Genomic DNA, 18,991 nt, shown 5'->3' on the forward strand with positions numbered 1-18,991 from the left:
ATCTCCTGGGCTGCAGTCTCACCCCATGATCGAATGCTCTCCAGGCAGGAGGACTTCATAGAAGCTATTCCAGTTAAGCCAGAATGCAATGATCTGACAGAGGACTCGGATGTAAAAAACACTGAAAAGTGAGCCAGGGCATCAGGACTAAGTCCGAATGAGCCGTGATCAACCAGCAACCTAAAGCCACGGACAGAGTAATGCGTCCTCAGGATGGGCACCTGGTGCTCACCCCAGTCTTTCTGAACTACGGCTAAGAAAAGGGCTGAGGGTCCCCTCTAGAAGGTGGGGCCCCCAGTTTTCACTCGAGGTGGCTCAGACCCCCACGTGGCTCCAGCCTTCAGAGCCGGGTGAGCCCCACCCCACCCCACCCCCAGTAGCCACCGCAGCTCCCACCCGGCCCCCCGTGCCTCCTGCCTGCCCTGGGGCAGAGGAGGGCTCCAGGCCTGGGAGGGCGTCCTTGGGAAGAAGCAAAGGCTTTCTGCTGGGTCAGCTAAAAGGGCAGTGGTGGCCTTATGGTGAAATGAAGGTACAGAAAGCACGTTTCGTGTTTCCTAAGTGCTGGGAAAATATGTCACTTAGTAGAACCGCAGCAACAACAAAAACCCGCTGGGATCCAAGGCTCGGGAAAGGAAGGCCCCGTGGACTTTGAGGCACGAACGTCGATTATAACAGTAGTGGCTCGTACTTAAAATTTAATGAAAAGCATATTGTTGGTTCACTAAATCACTGGCCATTACTCAGTCTGCTGCGTATTTGACGATTTATTCTGCCTCAATCAACAGCATCTCCTTTTCTGCTTAGAGAACAAGGCATGTTGACAAAAGCTTCTTCCCGGTTTTTGCTGATACTCAAAACAGACGTCCAATTGGCAGCCCCCACTAGGTGGCGCTCGCTGCCCTAGCTTTCCACCGCGCAGAGAGAAATTTGTGACTTTTAAGTTTTATAAATTCTGGTAAAAACAGGTCACTCCACAATAACAAAATAAAAATTAGGTTAGGCTACCAATTACAATGCCTGATCTCTTTTTTTTCCGGATTAACTTCAAGGAGAAAACGATTTGATAAATACTCATTGCATGCCTACGTTTAAGAGGTGGGGGCTCAGGAACGAACAAGAGAAAAACACTGCTCTCAGGAAGCCGACAGGCTAATCCAGAGTTTCCTGAAATGGGAGTACTAGGCGTGTTCTAGGAACACCTGCTTCTAGACCTTAATTCTAAGAGTCCTTGAAGGACATTTTGAACCGGGCGATAGCAGTAATAAAGATAGATACGCTTGGCACAACTGCAATGACAAAAAGAACCAGCCGGTGTCAGGAACGCCGGCTCCACCCACTGACGGGGCCTGCTCCTGGGGGATGGCAGTGGTCCCACAGGAGACAAGGTCCCGCAGCCAAGGCAGAGCTCCTGGGCCAGGACATGGGCAACGTTAGGCCCTCGGATCCACCACGATAAACACCGGCCTTCACAGTGAACTTCCCTCGCCTGGGAAGCAAAGGTATTAGACCTTGCCCTTCCTACTGATACAAAACACATTTCCCAGGGGTCTGGCCCTGCCTCCGCGTTCCAAACGGCGCAGCCCGAGAGTTTCTTTTCTCTCCCCGCTCCCACCCGGCCCCGCGGGCTGTGTAGTTAAGTGTCTTAAATATTCGCTGGAATAAAACACGGGAGCGGGCTGTGGGCTGAAGCCCGGGGATACACCTGCACCGCTGAGGCCCATGGGCTGCGGGGCCTGGGAGGGCGCGCCCTGACCGTGGCCCTGAGAGGGCGCTGCGCCTGCTCCCGGCCCCCGCGCCCGCGCCCTCGAGGCGCCCGCACCGCGGCGCACCCGGCTTCCAGGCGGACAGGCGGGCCCCACGCAGTCACGGCCACCAGGCCTCCAAGGACGTGTAGGCAGGGCCAGGGGGATCTTTAGTTACATTTAGTTACATTTTTAAGTATTGAAATGTTACTAATACCTAAAAAAAGTTTAAAATACACTTGCCTTAAGATTTTATTATAAACTTTAAAATTGCCTGATTAATAATCATCTTCAAATCAAAATCTACTTTTCATTAACTACCTACATGTTAGATTTAATTCAAGCTCTAACAGGCACTTTTGTTGAGCCTGAATTATTAAAAACGATTTACAAGGATCAAATTAACAAATTCAAGAAAGTTATTTACACCTCAGCTAAGCAAATGAAATATTTGACATAATGCCCAGTCGTCTTTTCTCAGAACTGGTTAAATAATGGAAAATCCCCTTCTATTTGTGAAAATATAAATATTAGTTTTCCTTAAATATTTCTGATGAGCAATTAAAATGTTTTCAATCTATAGCTTAAATCACACAATTCTTTTCTTTTATTAATAACTATTGATATTTTTGGCGTCTATGGAAATTCAATGCACACTTCAAAGTTGTTATAAATTTAAATAAACCCTCTCTTTTTTGCCAAAAAAGTATTTTCACAGTATTAATCAGAATAATTACTTCCCAATATTTCTTTTAAAAAATTGATTAAATAATTTTACAACAGGGTTTCCAATGAAAAGTGGATCTCCTTGACACCCCTGTCTGCTACTTCCAAGGCAGCTAGTGTTGCCAGGATTTTCTGCATTCTTCCAGAATATTCTATACTATATTAGCACAAATACATGTGTATGAAGTGGCTGTTTGCAATTAACACTGGATTTTGGAAACAGTTTTAGATCTCAGCTGTCTCCCACAGTATGCATTTTATTGTAAATGATTTTATTTATTTTCCATTGATAGACTTTTAAATTATTTCCAGACTGTCAATTATACGATGTTCGAATAAACACCTTCATATATCGTGATTACACATAAATGCAAGAATATGTGTATACTTAGAAATAAAATTGTGGTTAAGTTATACTTGCATTTAATTTTGATGGATGTTGTGAAAATGCCTTCCTTAGAGAGTGTATCATTTCACACTTCAACAACGTGTGAGGGAGCTCACTTACCACGCCTTTGCCGCCCATCGCTTCACAGATGGACTTGACAGAGCACTGTCGTTTTAACCTGCACATCTCACTTAAAGTGGAACATCTTTGCCGATATTTGAGGGCTATTTATATTTGCTTTACGATAATCGACCTACTGACATTCTCTGCCAATATCCTGTTAGATAGTTAAAACTGTGATTGATTTATAGACTCTCTTTCTATATTAAAGACAGTAACCGTATATGTATCACCATTACCAATACTCCTGGTGTATTTTTTTCTTTTGATGGTGTATTATTCTTATCCATGATTCTTTATTTTTAGGCAGCCTTCCTAATATTTGCTTCAACTTTTCTTAGATGTGTTCTCCTTCCGTCTAAAGATCTACTAAAATGTATTTTCTGGATTTTACTTTCGTCAGTGTGTGTGGCCTGAGCTGGCTTCAGCCTGCTTGGGACCGTGATGGGGGTGGGGGAAGAGCTCTCTCCTCCCAACGCGGCGTTGCTGTTTCCAGGCTTTTCGATATGTCAACCTGGCTACCTGAACCTAAGTCCTCCGTGATTGCATCAAACCAGGATCTGGGCACTCCTGGGGAGGGATTTGGCAGATGTAATTGAAATGCCTAATTAGTTAATTTAAATTGAAGAGATTATCCTGAACTAATCAGTCCAGAGTCCTTAGAAGAGAGTAGAGGCTTTCCTGAGAGAGAGAGAAAAGGGTGGGGAGGGTCCAAAACTGTCCCCTGGCTGTGGGTGACAGCTTCAGCATGCCTGAGAGGCCCCTTCCTGACCTGATCGCCCCTTCCTGGCGGCCACTTACCCAGCTCCTGCAACTGTGTGAGGCGAATCCCTGGGCTAAGTCTATATATGGGGCGTGTATGTGCACATAGATGTGTATAGGTATTATGTATGTGCATGTGTGCACTGTATATGTACCTATACGTGAGGGTGGTCCCGCCCCTGGTTGAACTCTAACTGACACACCTGGAAACCACAGGCTGAGATGAGCGGTCTGCTCTGCCCGCAGTGAGCGCCACCCTCTGGGACTGCCCCGGGCCAGGCTATGGGCTGGCATAGAGACTCTGGGCCCTTATGAAGAGAGTGATGAGTGAGCAGGGGCAGCCGGCGGGGGCTCGTCTACAGGGCTCCTGCGGCCACCAGGCAGCCCTGTGAGCGAGCGGCATGGAAAGCTGGGAGTGAGGGGCTCTGAGGCTGCCGACGGATCCCACCCAAGTCATTTGTCAGAGCCCCATGTGATGAAGAACTCTAGAATCTTGGGTTTACTGCCACCCACGTGGGAAGTGGCTGATTGGATCTGAATTTGTAACCATAACCTTGAAAGGATGATTCAGGACTGAAAGGCACCCCAAATCAGAACACACCGGAGTCAGCTCAGCTGACGGGGGTGCCACCAGGCCATTTCCTACTGGACCAGAGTCCGTGAGGTGCCGTCCTGGCTACTGAGCAGAGCCCTCTCCGAGAGGAAGGGGAGAGTGCTGCCAGGGGTCCAGGCCGGGGGGGCCAGGGGTGGCAGCTGTGGAGAATTTTGTCTTGGATCAGGGCAATGCTGACCTTTTAAAGGCCAAGGCCTCAATCACCTCCTGGCCAAATTGCGGGGCAACAGGAACTAACAGAGAGGATGTATCTCCTTGGCGACCTGGTCCCCAGCTCCTCACATACTGCCCCTGGCATGGGTAGCCCTCCCTGTCACCCCCAGAAGCGATGCCCATCATAGCTGACATTTCTGTGGGTGCCCTACACTCAGTGGGGCTGGGGTGTTAAAATAAAGGTATTCCATTCAGGTTCGTCACCTTCCTTCCCCTCAAACACCACCTTAAACTCACTGCTGTGTCGCCACGTTCCATGGTCCACAAGGCTAAGAAACCGTGGAGCATGGCTCCCTGCTTGGAACACACTTACTAAATAAAACCTCAGGGCTTTTATGCTTTTTTATTTGTTTCTCATAAGTACTTCAGACAATCTGCTTCATGATAAGCTGAAATGTTTGGAAAATACTAACTATATGAAAATGGGAAGAATTATTAATAAAAAATCAATTTTATACCAACGATGAAAGTAGAAAAGAGAAAAAAAGCAATCCATATACATAATATATGGATTTTGAGGGATTTTCATTACAAATAAAAGTCATTTAAAAAAACCTTTTCATTTCCCTTATAATTCAATCACATAGCAAAATATAAAAATGCATCATATGTCAATCTTACTCCCTCAGAAACAAAGGGGTGTTTATGTCAACTGGTGTAAATCCTTCAATTTCATCCCATCTGTCCCCGTTATATTTAAAGCTCTGTGCTGGGAATTCACAGCCGTGAGGAAGCTATGAGGCACCTGATGTCTATTAAACACACAAGCAGAGCCCTCGCTGGCAGCACACCCACCCTGGGGTCCCTTCCTCAGCCTGTGGTCACAGCATCAGTCACCGTAACACGGCAGCAGAGAGTCCTGCGAACTCAAAGGTGACCCGGCTCCCTTGGGAAAGACTTTCCAGTGCGACACTTAGCTCCCACCTGCCACGCTGGCGCAGGTGGCCTCAAGCACACAGCCCAGCAGAGACGGCACGCACACAGCGACGGACGAGGCAGCGAAGTGACCGGGACCTACATGGAAAGCACAGCGCCCGCCCCGGCGGGCTGCCCGCGAGGCCGCGTCCGGCAGAGACGGGGCCCGAGCAGCGGGGGCGGCTCGTGGAGGGCGGGCGGCCAGGGGGCAGCGCAGCGCGGGCCGGGGCAGTCCTACCGCGGAGTCAGGGACAGTAAGCAGGGGATGCGTTAGCACCTTTTTGTGGCCGGGCTTCGGGAAGGAGTATGATTTGATCCTTGAGATTATTCCACCCGCTGACCACATCTAGAAACCATAAGAGGAAGAGTCAGTGTTTCAGAAAGCAAACACATCACAGGCTACTTTAGCTCGATTTGCACCCGCAATGCCAGCTCCGCCGGCCGTGCTCACTGATTCTCCTGGGATCATCAGGAAACGTTCACACTTCAAGGAAAGCTGGGCCCTGTGCAGAGGGACCTGGAAAATCGTTTTGGCACTATTTTCCACAAAAGGACGTTGCATTAAATAGCCCATGCTTCATAGAGAATAGTTAAGTGGAAAACGCCAGGTAAATCCTTCTACAGAAGCTGAAAGTTAGTCTGACAGCCCCAGTGTGCTCCTCCTTCGGGTGTGGGCTCCGCGTGTTTGTAGGACTCACTAGGGAAACACTCAGGGCATGCGCATCTCATCCGTCAACAAAAAGTCCTTCCAAAAACATCTAACTCTTGAAGCCACTGGGTGGTATGTGGCTAGATATAGGGCTTGATACTCTTACAGCTCTCAGCCCAATCCATCTTCGAGGAAAAGGACTGTCCCGCGGAGCACACGTGGTAAGGCAGAGCTGACAGGCCCTTGAGCCACGTAAAGAGTAAAATAAAATGGCCTCTTGAGGTGCTATAGTTCACATGTTGATCCTAAAGCTCACTGACATTCAGCAAATTCCAGGTCTCCCAATCCGGTGACACGCGCTGCCCCGGAGAGCCTCCCAGTCTCAGGGTAGACACAGCTTCTGCGCAGTCACTGGTCCCCACTGGGGGCCGAAAGTGCATCCGCTCTCTGCAGGTTTTTTAAGGGTTCATAGACAACAAGTGAGGTGCAGAGCACGCAGCTCACAAAGGGGTGATTTTTACCCCTCACGGATGATATTAAAGGGAACCTAAGGTCCACACGAGGGCCTCCAAAAGGAGCAGGGAATCAACTCATGCTTTGAGTCACACTGTGTGTCAGCTCCTAGCAGTCTGCAGGGAGCAGTCTCACCTCCTGCTGACAGGGAGTGGGGGGGGGTTCGGGCCTCCCACTGGCATCTCTGCTTCTCTCTGATGCCATCAAGTGCCCCTTCCTAAGCCTTCCTCCGCTCAGCCACTGGCAAACAGCCCTTCTGGAGAGGGCAAGTCTTCCCATAACAACATCGTGGTCGATTTAGCCAAACGAATCGGGCCGAAAGCATCACTGAGACACCTTGTGTACCAGGCCCGTTCCTCCAGCTGTGCGCGTGCCCAGGTGGGTCATGCCCACAGGGACGGTTCAGACTGAGCCTGCACAGCACGTTGCCATCTCCCAAACCTGCCAGGAGGCCTCTTTCTGATTTAACATTGGGTTGCATGGTCGTTTTGTATACTTTTAGGAAATGGAGAGAATTTAACCCACTAAAAAAAGTAACTTGGCCAGCTTGGAGCTGGAAACAGATTGATTCTAGCTGACACCAGCAACCCCAGTTTATCAGGTGTGATTAAAAAACCAACTACCCCTACGCCTAGTAGCAAACATGCCTTTCACTATGCTAACCCACAACTGCTTCACTTCCGGCGGTCTTTCGAGTAACACTTACCGTAGGACTGGTGCTCGGGAGTGAACGGCCTCCAAAATTAACATGTCCTGGTGAGAAAGCGTGGAGATTACTGCTCTCTCCTGAGAACCACCCAGTCCCTCCCACTCAGCCCGGCAATGTGGTGGGAAAGCGCTGCTCCTTGAAAAGTGACAGCCTCCGCAGGCATTTCTTTTTATTATCATCTCTACTCCACTTTCTCACCCATGCGACTGGCACTAGTTTTTTTAAAGTTAGTTCCTGGCTACTTTTTGATCAATGATATATGTAAAATTGGAACAATCTGACATTTTTAATCAATCAGTAAGAACAAAGCCTCGTGGTCCCACCGGAATCTGCAACGGGCCGGATCTAAAACAAGGCTGGCTATTATCAGATTATTATTATTTCCTAAAAGACAGAAATTCCAGGGTCTTAGTGACTCACCCGCTTGCCCGCCGATTTTCTGACATGGAACTGTGAGAACTCTTAACAAACCATCTGGTTTGTAAGAATAATGTTCGACCAGCTGAAAGGGAAAAAAGGAAGACAGTGTGATAAATGCCGCAGGCAGGAGAGGGAGCACTACCTGGCGCCGCTGGCTCCCCTCTCAAACTTAAAAGTGATTCAAGGACAACCCTGGTGACAAGTACAGCCCTTACTTCCTTGGTTAAGGAGGGGTCTGTGTGACCCCTCCACACGTCCCTATCCTCTCACCCTCAGACTCAGGACAGGAGTCCACAGGCTGCCCATCTCTCCAGCGTCATTCAAACCCCCATCCGATGCCTGTGTTTTCCGACAGTCTATTCTACAGGGTGGCTGTGCTGGGTGTACATGTAGGGATTCCCCATTTGGGCTGGGGTCTGCCAACTTTTTGTGTGAAGGGCCAGACAGTGATATTTTAGGCTTTTCTAGGCCACATACTATCTCTGTCACATAGTCTTTATCTAAAATAACCCTTTAAAGTACACAAGCCACTCTCCTCAGGGACTGCACTTCCAAACAAGCACTTGCTGACTGCTGTGAAGGAATTACAAAAGCTCAAAAACAGCACAGACTCCCGGGCGGGGCAGGGCTGTTGAGAAAAACCCATGAAATCACACCTGTAAAAATGAAAGGTAGTTCTAGCATTTTTAATGCTCTTTCCTAAGCACAGTGGCTAGAAAACATACAATGGAAAGGATTTAATTAGGGCTGACTACTATCATATGCCATAGAAATCAATAAACATGGGACAAATAAACAAGCAGAGACATTCAGCCCTGTAGGAGTGACAGACTCTGCAACTGTGAGGGGACGCACTGGAGAAAACAGCCACACCGTCAACAGGTCATGTAGAGTCGAGAGACTTTGGTGGGAAAGTAATAGCGCAAGGCAGCGTTCTCTACTCCTCTCTTTAATTTGCAGATGGGCCAAGTGCTCTTTCAAATTGATACCATTAAAATAAAGCAAAGTCTGTGGTCAGTAATGAGCCATATGCTAACGAGCTACAAGTCAAAAGACAAGTCAATGTTGTACCTGATACGAATAATACTGTGATAGTCAGCATTTGGGAAAGAAGCGTTTCTTTCTCTAACAACAGCATTAGGAAAGAAAACACAGTAGGTGGTGGTTACTGAAGTGCATTAAAGGTAAGGAGGATCCCTGGTCTCAGTACTTACAAAGACGAGATTTTGAGTTGGGACCTCTCCTTGCTGACACCACAGGAGGCTCCTGGGGTGGCCTGGGTGCGGCCGTTCGCACACACCCCTCGCCCGCAACAGCCCGGTGCAGCAGCTGCTGTCCGGGCAGCAAAGTCTCTGGCTTTCTCTGTCTCTGCCCCGCTCCGTTTGCTAAAATCTCACTTGCCAGGCTGTCATTTCTGCACACAGCCCTGATTTAAAATACAAGCTAGTTATGCTCATGACGGCCCATGGAAAACAGCAGTGAGCGTGGGCTCAGTGCTCCCTGTGCTGAAGCAACTCCCACACTGTGACTGTTTCCGGGCTACTAACAGTTCAGAGTAAGGGCCTTAGAGTGGAGCGGCCCCGGGGAGGCGCTGTCCCAGCGCAGGGACGCTGCCTTCCTGCCTAAGCGGCTTCATTTCAGGGGAGACTCATTTTGCAGCAAGAATGACGCCGACACTTATATTCAACCTAACCTTTCCCAACAGAGTGAGTGTGACCAGCATCTCCCCGCTCCTTCCCAAACACACCTTCCTGCTGTGCGTGTGTGTGCGCGTTTGCGTGCGTGCGCGTGTGCGTGCGTGTGCGCGTGTGTGTCTGGAAGGCCGTTTCTAGGCCCCAGGCAGGCCCCTGCTGAGCTCTCCTGCGCACAGCCGGAGCAGCGCCCCCTGAGGTTCCCAGCGCCGGCTGCCCGGGGGAAGCCGCAGAGCCTCCAGCCTCACTCCTGTCCCGAGGGCTCTGGAGCACACTCTCGAGCCTGGACGCTGCTGTGCGCCGCACATGGAGACTGGAGGCGGGCCCTGGCTGGGCAGGCCCCGGGCAGCCCGCAGGCTCCCCTAGCAGCTCCGGGCTGCCCCCCCCACGCACCTGCCAGAGCGTGTCGAACTTCTTGCCGTCGGGGATGGAGAGCTTGCCGGTCTTGTCCCTGTCGATGCGGTAGTGCAGCACCTTCCCCTCGTGCAGCAGGCACAGCGCGAAAGACCCGCCGCTGTCCCTCGCCCTGATCCTGGGGGAGAGGGAAGCCCATCACCCCGGGTCTCCCCCCGCCGGCAGCGCCCTGAGCCGGCCGCAGCCGCAGCGCTCCCACCTCAGGGTCAGGGCTTTGCCCACCCTGCCCAGGGAGGCCCCACGCACAGCTCGGGGCGCCAAGAGCTCGTCACAGAAACCCTGTGGCCAACGCGCAGGAGGCCCGAAGCCCCAGGGGCGTCAGGGGAAGCTGAGGCTCACCTGGGGCGGCAGAGCTGCTCAGGGCACCAGCCCTAGAGACCTACGGGACCCGGGCCAGGTGGGGTCCGTGCAGCCCTTTCGCCCGCCTCCTCTCCTTACTGAGGCCAGAGTCCCAGCCATGCTGCTCCCAGCCCAGCTCGGTGGGGGGTTGATGGGCATTTTAACTAGGAACTGCTGGGGCTCCCACTCCCAGGTCCTGTTTCACTCCCTCACACTCTCCCTTCAGTGTGGCTGCATATGACACGGTGAGATGGAGTCACCGAGAGAAGGAAATGCCATCCCCTGGGGGGGACAGGCAAGATCAGAGACTGCCTGGCTCTGCTTCCCCATTCCGGTGGGGTCACTGGGTGATGCCCCTTCCCTTATCCAAGGGAATGAGGCCTGTGAGTCCAACAACCAGCAGGAACACACACTACAATGCACAAGAGAAAGGACTTCTGCCCCCAGGGAAGAGACAGGCCTCCTGGCAAGGCTGGGAGGGGGGCTGCAAAGGAATGGAGTGACCCCCCCATTTAGCTGTTTCGCCACCCCCACCCTCAGCCTATTTTCCCCTTCAAGCAACCCGAGCAGTTGGATCATGAGATCTGAGAGAGTGGGTCAGAGGTGGGACCCAGCTACGCCACCCGACATTTTCTAAAACCAGGGAACAGCGGAGGCCCCAAATGCTAAGTGCCCCAGTGCACTACATTGTGGGGAGAGTTCGAATGTGCCAACATGCCAGGGCTGTCTGAGCTTTGGGGACATTTGTGATGCCTCCTCCAATCACAACCGGTCACACTAGATGGGCTTTGGACAGATATAGCCATACCTTCCTGTCCTCGGTGGTATAGATTCATCTCAAAAGCTCACCCGAGACTTAAGAGCTTAGCTATGGTGTGTGGGGTGGAGCTTGGTTTAAAAATAAAGTTCTCAGGTCGTGCTCAGCTGTGCACAATGGACGGGTTCCCTCCACGCCCTGGGGCTCCGGGCATCTGGCGTGGGTGGAGGGACACACAGATCCTTCTGGGCCTTGGTAAGGCCACTTCTGGAGCCTCTGCACCCTGACAACAGCCCCTTCCTCCCACCCTCCCAGGTCGCAGCACCCTAAAGCCTGAGCTACACTTCCCAGCCACGCGGCCCATGAAGGCCAGTCGGTTGCTGTCAAACTAAGAACCAACCCTACAGAGAAGGCAAAACATGTTTTTACCCAGGGGAGAACTGAGTCTACTTTCCAGTGTGGAATAGATGGCTAGTTGGGTTTTGTTTATATATAAACATTGGTGGTAAGCAAGTAACATGGTTTAGAGGTATAAGAACTACATAAAGTCTTAACACTAAGCATTAAGAACGTATGTGGATACATGCAAACGGATGGTAGGAGTGCAGTGTCCACAGGCCACTCCGAATGTCTCTGTCCTTCAGTTAGAGCCCTTCACATCCTGACCTCCGAGTCCAGGAACAGTAAATGGGATCTGAATTCTGGTTTTCAGATTTATGTCCGACCTCCACCACTCCACCTTGCCTCGTGCCTGGGTTGGCATTTTCTTGATAAAACTGGGACAGAGGGTGACAGGTTGCCCAGGGAGAGGGTGCAGGCACTTCATTAGAAATCTGGGAAATGCCCATTAGGACCACAATGGGAAAACGGACCCATGGGACAACATTTTCAGGGGCAAACCTTACAAGACTTGATCACACTAAGTGTTGCTGAGAATGTGCCACAAGCGCCTCTGTTTATTGCGGGCAGGAGTGTGAATCTAGCTGTTTTGGAAAACGCGACTGGGAATTTTTGCTGAAATCGAACCTATCCATACCCTGTGGGTCAGCAGGGCACCCCCAGGTGCACAGAGTTTCTGCACTCTGCACCAGACCGTATCTGCAGCCACCAGAAACTGTGAACACCCCGTGCTCACTGCCGGCGAGTGAGACACTCACAGGATGGACAGCCACAGAGCAGAAAGGGGCAGGCAGCCGTCACGGAGCGCAGAGGACGTTCACGAGCATAAAACCCTCTCCAGGGTTCCCCACGCGCGAAGTTCCCAAGCAGGCGAAGCAAATGGTTTTGTTCAGAGGTGCACACTAGGTCTTAGGTGGTAAAATAAACATTAAAAAGTTAAAAACAAAACAAAACAGGAAGAAGACAGTGAAGGCACACTGGACACAGGAGCCCAGGAAGTGGTGTCCTCGGGGGCGGATGTGAGCAGGGGCCTTCTGAGACCTGGGGTCTGCTTCCTGGACTCCAGTGGTGTTGGCTCTATAATTATTCATTGCACAGGTGGAGGCACTCTCTTTTGTGTGCTTTATATTTCATCATAAAAACAGTATGAAAAAAGCTGGTGTGAGGTGGAAACAGGTGTCTGCTTTTGGGCAGCGACGGCTGCAAAGGCGCACATTCCTTTGAGGCCCCCAGAGAGCAGGGCCCGAGGACGGTCTCTCTCCTGTAGCTCCAGCCTGTGCCCATTCCCAGGGCAACAGTGGGGACAATTACCCTGTGAGCACAGTCTAAGGATGGCAGCATGGGGACAGGCTGTGGACATGCAGCCTGAGCAGCGCCCAGCTGGCAGGAAACGAGGGCACAGAAAGGGAAACCCACAGGCCCAACAGCTGTAGGCGGCAAAGACCAGAGGCCTGGTGACATTAACGGCCATCAACTGCGAGGTGTCTGCTGGCTGCAGGCAGATCTTGGGCTGGGCTATTTTAAATCTAAAATAGGGGAAACACTGGTTTGGAAGCCAAAGCAGCACCTCCTCTTGGCCCCTGTTTCTCAGGAAAGTGCCCCTCTGCCCCCACCCCCAGCAGGTTTGTCACACAGGCCCCAGAGCGGGGAAGAGCCAAGTCCAGCCTTTAGGTTTCTCTCCGGGCTGCTGCCTTTAGCCGCCGTGCCATGCCTTGGCACGCTTGCACGCCCTGGCACACCTCTTCCCAATGGTCTCTGGGAAGAGTCAAGTTCAACAGATCCGTGTTTAGCTGTAGAGCGTGGGTGTCGCTGCCTGGATGTGGAGCTGGGCTGCACAGCTGCCTTACTGTCATGCTGCATGAGACTCTCCTTGGTGCCAGGGCAGGAAAGCCACCACCCCCCAAGGTGGAAGCTGTAGGCCCTGTGATGAGCGGGGCTGGGGAGAGAATGCTGGTTTCATGGGGCGGGGGTGCTGAACCCCTAGGTCCTCCCAGATCAGAGAGAAGGTGGTGATGCCCTGACACTAGGGGGCGGGGAGTGAGGACGCGGGAGGTGGTGGGACCCTCAGGGTGGCCTTCACCCGCCAAGGTGCCGGGACATTGCAGTGTCTGCTGCAGGCGGAACAGAACAGCTGGGGCACATCCCACCCACCAGGCATCTCACTCTCCTATCTGTGGTTTCCTGGGGCAGAGCAGAGCGTGGTTGCTGGGGGGGAAGGAGGGTACCTGGGATGGGCAGCATGCATATGATGATGGCCACTGGGGTCGGGGGTCTGGCAGATGACAGCAGGGGCATCTGTGGCCAGCATTCACCCTCCTGTCCGGGCCTGACACTGTATCAGGTGGTCAAATATTGCCATATGAGGCCCAGCAGCGGCTTCTCAAAGAGACAGAGAGCTGGGAGCAGGGCAGGAGAGTTTGTGGGTTGTGCTGGGCGGTGTGCATGCTGATATGAAGATGAGAGCCCCTGGCTCAGAAGAGGTACCAGCCCTAATGACTCAGAAAAGACATAAGAAATGCAGCACCTGGATGCTGTTGCCTTGCACCACAGCAAAATCCAGGCACACATGAATTCCATATAAATAGTGAAAGCAGGATCAGGACAGAGCACAGATCCAAAGCTGGGGCCAGGCCAAGCTCTCTCCCACATCTGCCTTTTAGAGACTTCATCACAGATCCCCCTCTTCCTCTCCCTGGGCACTAGTTCATGGGCCGGAACTGGGTCACTCTTCTCTGTCAGCTTCATGGGGACCTTGATAAGAGGTCCTGATACTGACATCCATCCACTGCCCCCTTTGCACTTTTTACTTCAGACAGGTTGGGATTATTTGTGCTTACCTGCAGCTACAAAACCACCCAAGTCCAATGAAGTGGTGAACTTTGATCAACGCTGGCAGCTCACGAAGGTGCCGATAGAATTTAGCTTTTATTTTCATATTTAAGGCTCAAGACAGCCATACACTGTCTTATTCATCAATGAACAAGGGTAAAATTTTTCCCACACCCACATTTGCTTTTGAAATTTAAGTGTCGAGCAAAAAGTGAGTTGAAAATTGAGCAGGGAAAGGTGAGTGGCAAATAAGAGCAAAAAATGTGAGTTTGGTCTAAGGGTTGATACCAGTATTAGCACTGCAGTGGACAAAGGGACAGCATCCTGGGCCAGCAGCCAGGGGACAGCTGAGCCCGTGTCCTGCACTCAAGCACAGACTAGAGAAAAAGGAAACCTCTTCAGCTCTGGAGAACAGCATTCCCAACCCTGGACACTCCAGATACCTACAAGTGAATAGTAACCAAGTACGAGCTCAAAAAGATCACCCAAAAACATAAGGAAACATGAGTTATGAGAGAGGCATAGGGAGAGAGAGCAGGAGAGATGGAGATTGATATCCCCAAGGACTTTCAGTACCGTAATAATCAAATATGGAATATGTGCCCAGCCAAGTGTGGCTCAGTGGTTGAGCAGTGACCTAGGATCCAGGAGATCAGGATTCAATTCCCGGTCAGGACACATGCCTGGGTTGCGGGCTCAATCCTCAGTCAGGGGCATGTGGGAGGCAGCCGATCAATGATGACTCTTTCATCATTGATGTTTCTATCTCTCTCTCTGAAATCAAAAAAGATATTTCTTTTTTAAAAAAAAGCTTTTAAAAAAATATAAAATATAGATTAATTATGTATGAAATCTTCAAAGAAACAAAAGATGCAATCACAAAAACTAGCAAGCAATAAAATACTCTCAAAAAATGCTCATGGATATTTGAAACAATAGCAAAAACAACAACAAATAAAACTGGTAGAAGTTTAAAAAATGCAATTGGTGGGAAAAATTCAGTGCTACCTTCCCCGTGAGCCTCCCATGAACTTTCTTCAATATCCGCTCTCTTGGCATTAGTTCCAGGCAGGACAGAAGGAAAGTCCGTGACCTCATGGGAAACGTGAGTGCACACACTGTGCTGTCTCTGGGCTGAAAGGAGAGCTGCAGGCATTGCTATGCAGCCTGCATTTGCCATTAAAGACAGACACGGAGCTCAACGGCACTATCTTTAAGTTATGTCCCTCAGTGCCTAAGAAGAGTGCTCACTTTGGGGTCAGTCTGGGCAAAACAAATACTGAATTGCAGGGGTGGCTTTGACTGGAAACGCCTCCCAAGCCACATAAGAGGGCCCCTCCCTGGTTGGGTGGGTCTAGCAATGGAAAGCCCAAGATATCCCTGACGGTCCCAGCTGGCTGGTGGGTGGGGTGAAAGGAGAAAATACACTACTTACAAAAATTTCCCATTTATCTTGGATCCTATGAGAACAATTTGCTCAGACTCATCCCTAGAGATCTTCCCGTGGAACCAGGGCATTTTCTCGTGGGCCGTGGTGGCGATCAGCTTCTCCAGCTGGGGCTTCTGGCTAATGATGGCTTGTTCCAGAGCTTGACCCTGCCGGGAGAGCAGAACAGTGAACATGGCCCTGAAACCGTTTCCTGCCTGCTCCAGCGCCTGCTCCAGCGCCTGGCCCTGCCAGGGGGTGGGGGGGAGGGGGGCAGAGCAGTGAGTATGGCACTGAAGCTGCTCCCTGCCTGCTCTGAGTTCTGAAATGGCAAAACACAGTTGAGCGTGTGTGTTTGTTCATTCACTCAATAAAAAAAAGCCAGCGAGATTTTACGGATTATTTAAATACTCTCCAGTGTGGAGACAAGGTAGACTTTAGAACACTGAGATGTACTGGCCTTTCAGAAGTGCCAGCAGCTTGAGAACTGACCTGGTAAAACCCAAGAGGCCAAGAGAACATGCCATGCCCTCCCTGGGTCAGTTGTCTAGAGAGCTGATTGTTCTGTACAGAACTGATCATCTACTAACGATTAAGAAGCATTAAGACGTGTGCCCTCTGCTCAAAGGCCACACTCCGTGCCAACACTCTGCGCCTGTAACTCGGGTGGTGTTGACCACAGACAGTACACGATGACACCACACTGTGGACATGACTGGCACAGAGACAAAATGTGGGAGAGCTGGCTGCGCAGTGAATCTGCATCCTCATTCTAAGTGGGGGAGAAACACATGTTCTGCATAGTCATAAATGAAGAGCCAAGTTTGACTATTTGAAGTTATACAAAGAATCACAAGAAATGAAATGAAAATCTAACTGACCCCAACGAGAAGAGGAAAGGAGGGGAGAAGGCAGACAGGTGTGGGTGGGAATTTTGTCATGCCTCACAAGTGAAATAAAAAACCAAAGCAGTGATACCTCACCCACCAGAGAGGCCTGCAAAGCAAAGCAAGTGAGGCCAGAGTGGAAGGGTGTGGGCTCACTCACCCAGGACAAAGAGAGCTCTGCAGGCGGCCACCTGCCTCGCTGCCCCAGTGCCTTACGGGTGCACCGCACCCAGTGGAAGGGGCCACTCTGGCAGGGCCTTGTGCTGTGTGGGTTCGTTTATAGGGCATCTGGAAACAGCAAAACTATGGGACAGAAATCAGATGAGGGGCTTCTGGGGCTGGGCTGGGGCTGGCACAGGGTGCTCGACAGGTAATAGAGCTGTTGCATATCTTGACTGCCACGGGACCACGTTATACTGTGTGTTTGTCAAAATTCATAGACTTGTACACCCATAAAGGATGGCCTTACGATGTGTAAACTACAACTCAGTGGATCTGATTTTCCTGACTTTAAAAAGGGATGGTCGGTCACACAGCAAGAGATGCTGATGAAAACACTGGGAACACAGCATCGCTACACGTCTGCGAGGTTGAATTTAGTGCAGAACGTACCACAGGAGTGAAAAGAGAATCACGGCACATAATTCTCAAAAGCGTGTCCAGTCATAGCCCTGAACGTGCTGGACAGCACCGCGGAACACAGCGCCCACCCGGAGCTCTGAGGAGTGGCTGACACAGTCTGAGGAGGAGACAGTCATCACAGCCTCTGGGACCTTTGTGATGACACTGTCAATACACACAAATTAAACACACACACCCTTCACTGTGGCAAACCCAGCCGTTCAGGTCTCTCCTGCAGACGCTGCCTGACAGCTCAGGAGGACGGGTGCTGAGGGACGGTCCCAACAGCACTGTTTGTAAACAATGAGAGTGTCCATCAGCGGGAACCAGTTGAATCAATTACGGTGCCTACGAGGGATTATCGATCGGGCAGCCACAGCAGACTAATAAATAAGTGTGCTGACACAGACATTCTGAGAGAGGTCACAGGCCTATAAAACCAGGTCCCATCCTCCGTGGAGCACAACCCCCTGGGGTAAAGAACGCCCAGGAGACGTTTGAAGGCCTGAGGAGGAGAGACCCACCCCCTGGGGTGGGGCCGCCCTCTCAGCTGTGACCAGGAAGAGGACAGGCCGCCTTGGAGCGAAGCCTGCTCGCTCCAGGTTCACCGCGGAGGCTGCCTATCTGAGGCAGCCCCGCCGGCCCACGCCTGGGGGTGCAGCTGCAGGCCCGCAAGCGCCGCCGGCTGTGGCTGCGAGGGCGCGGCGCTCACCTGCAGGTTCCAGGTCTGCTTCACATACTCCCGGATGAGGTTCTCCTTCAGGTCCTCGAAGGGTCCTGTCTTCGGCTGCACCCCGGGCGGCCGGCTGAAGGGCTTCTTGAGGAGGCAGACCAGGCCGTCGGACTCCTGGGAGTGGTAGTGGCAGAGCTCGGCGGGGCTGGCGTGCGCCCGGCCGCCGGCGATGGCGTAGGTGCCGTTCAGCTCGCGCTCGATGGTGTAGTGGTGCGCTTTGCGCCCGTGAGCTACCGACAGCGCGAAGCCGCCCAGGTAATTGCGGCTCTGGCGCAGCAGGTAAAGCCCGTCGCTCATGCCACCCTGGACCAGGTAATCCTCGGCCTCCTCCCGGGTGATGTTGCCAAAGAAGAAGGGCAGGTGGTCAGCCACGCCTGTAGCCATGCCTGCCTCCCTTCACGGCCGAGGGCGCACGGCGTCCACCTGGGCAAAATAAAGGGGGACACAGGTCAGCACCGAGCAGCAGGAAGTTGTAAAACTGTCAACCTTCAAACCCTGGAGCCGGGCCCCATCTGGGAGCCCTTCCCGGGAGTGGGGTGCAGCCCTGGCTAGCGAGCTGTCCACCCATCTGCCCTCATAGTCACTGGATTTTCCAAACACATGCGCTCAGTATGGACCCTGGAAACAGAGCATTGGACAAACGTGGCCACAGGACTGTTTCTTCCTTTAGTGGGAACAGAGGATTCTGAGAGACACGATTCTTTGAAAAGAGCAGGGCTTAGGAGTGGGCCCTGGCGGTGAGCAGGCACCAGGGTGGAGCCCGGATGAGTTTATGTCCATCACTCCCTGGAGACGGAGACGGCTGTGAGGAGCCCTCTCTGCTGGTCAGAGCCCCGGGCAGGGAGGACATCCCTGCACACACTTCCCCGGAACGCGAGGGCCTGTCCCACACGCTGCCGTCAGACACGGGGAGGTGAGGTTCTGGGCATGGTGCACGCCGCGTAAAACCGAGATGGCGGGCGCACGGCCTACAGAGAGACGGGACCACAAGCCTCTGCCCTGAGGCAGGGAGAGCGACAGCCTCGTAGGCCTCTGAACTCGGGCTGCACTGTCCCCTCCCTGCCCTCCTCCAGATCACTCCCGGCATCCCCACGTACCATCCCACACTGAGGAAACAGCGCGGGT

General features: G+C 52.0%; 1 protein-coding gene across 4 annotated transcripts in view; it reads right to left on the reverse strand.

Annotated features, from left to right (window-relative positions):
• The window catches only part of SYK (spleen associated tyrosine kinase), a 36,881-nt gene extending 18,631 nt beyond the window's left edge, over positions 1–18,250 (reverse strand). For 3 of the 4 annotated variants that reach the window (XM_016202474.2, XM_087823115.1, XM_087823116.1), the window contains exons 1-6: positions 17,846–18,250; positions 15,635–15,795; positions 9,855–9,993; positions 7,771–7,852; positions 7,348–7,394; positions 5,757–5,825 (exon numbers count right to left, since the gene is read on the reverse strand). In XM_016202474.2, coding sequence (XP_016057960.2) covers positions 5,757–5,825; positions 7,348–7,394; positions 7,771–7,852; positions 9,855–9,993; positions 15,635–15,795; positions 17,846–18,250 — 903 coding nt within the window. Of the gene's footprint in view, positions 1–3,952; positions 3,956–5,756; positions 5,826–7,347; positions 7,395–7,770; positions 7,853–9,854; positions 9,994–15,634; positions 15,796–17,845 lie in introns of all 4 variants that reach the window. The other variant, XM_087823114.1, reaches the window with a different exon arrangement.
• Between the last annotated feature and the right edge of the window lie 741 nt (positions 18,251–18,991).

The sequence above is a fragment of the Miniopterus natalensis genome, chromosome 12 (genome assembly GCF_054644295.1).
Source record: "Miniopterus natalensis isolate mMinNat1 chromosome 12, mMinNat1.hap1, whole genome shotgun sequence".
NCBI classification, from domain to species: domain Eukaryota; kingdom Metazoa; phylum Chordata; class Mammalia; order Chiroptera; family Miniopteridae; genus Miniopterus; species Miniopterus natalensis.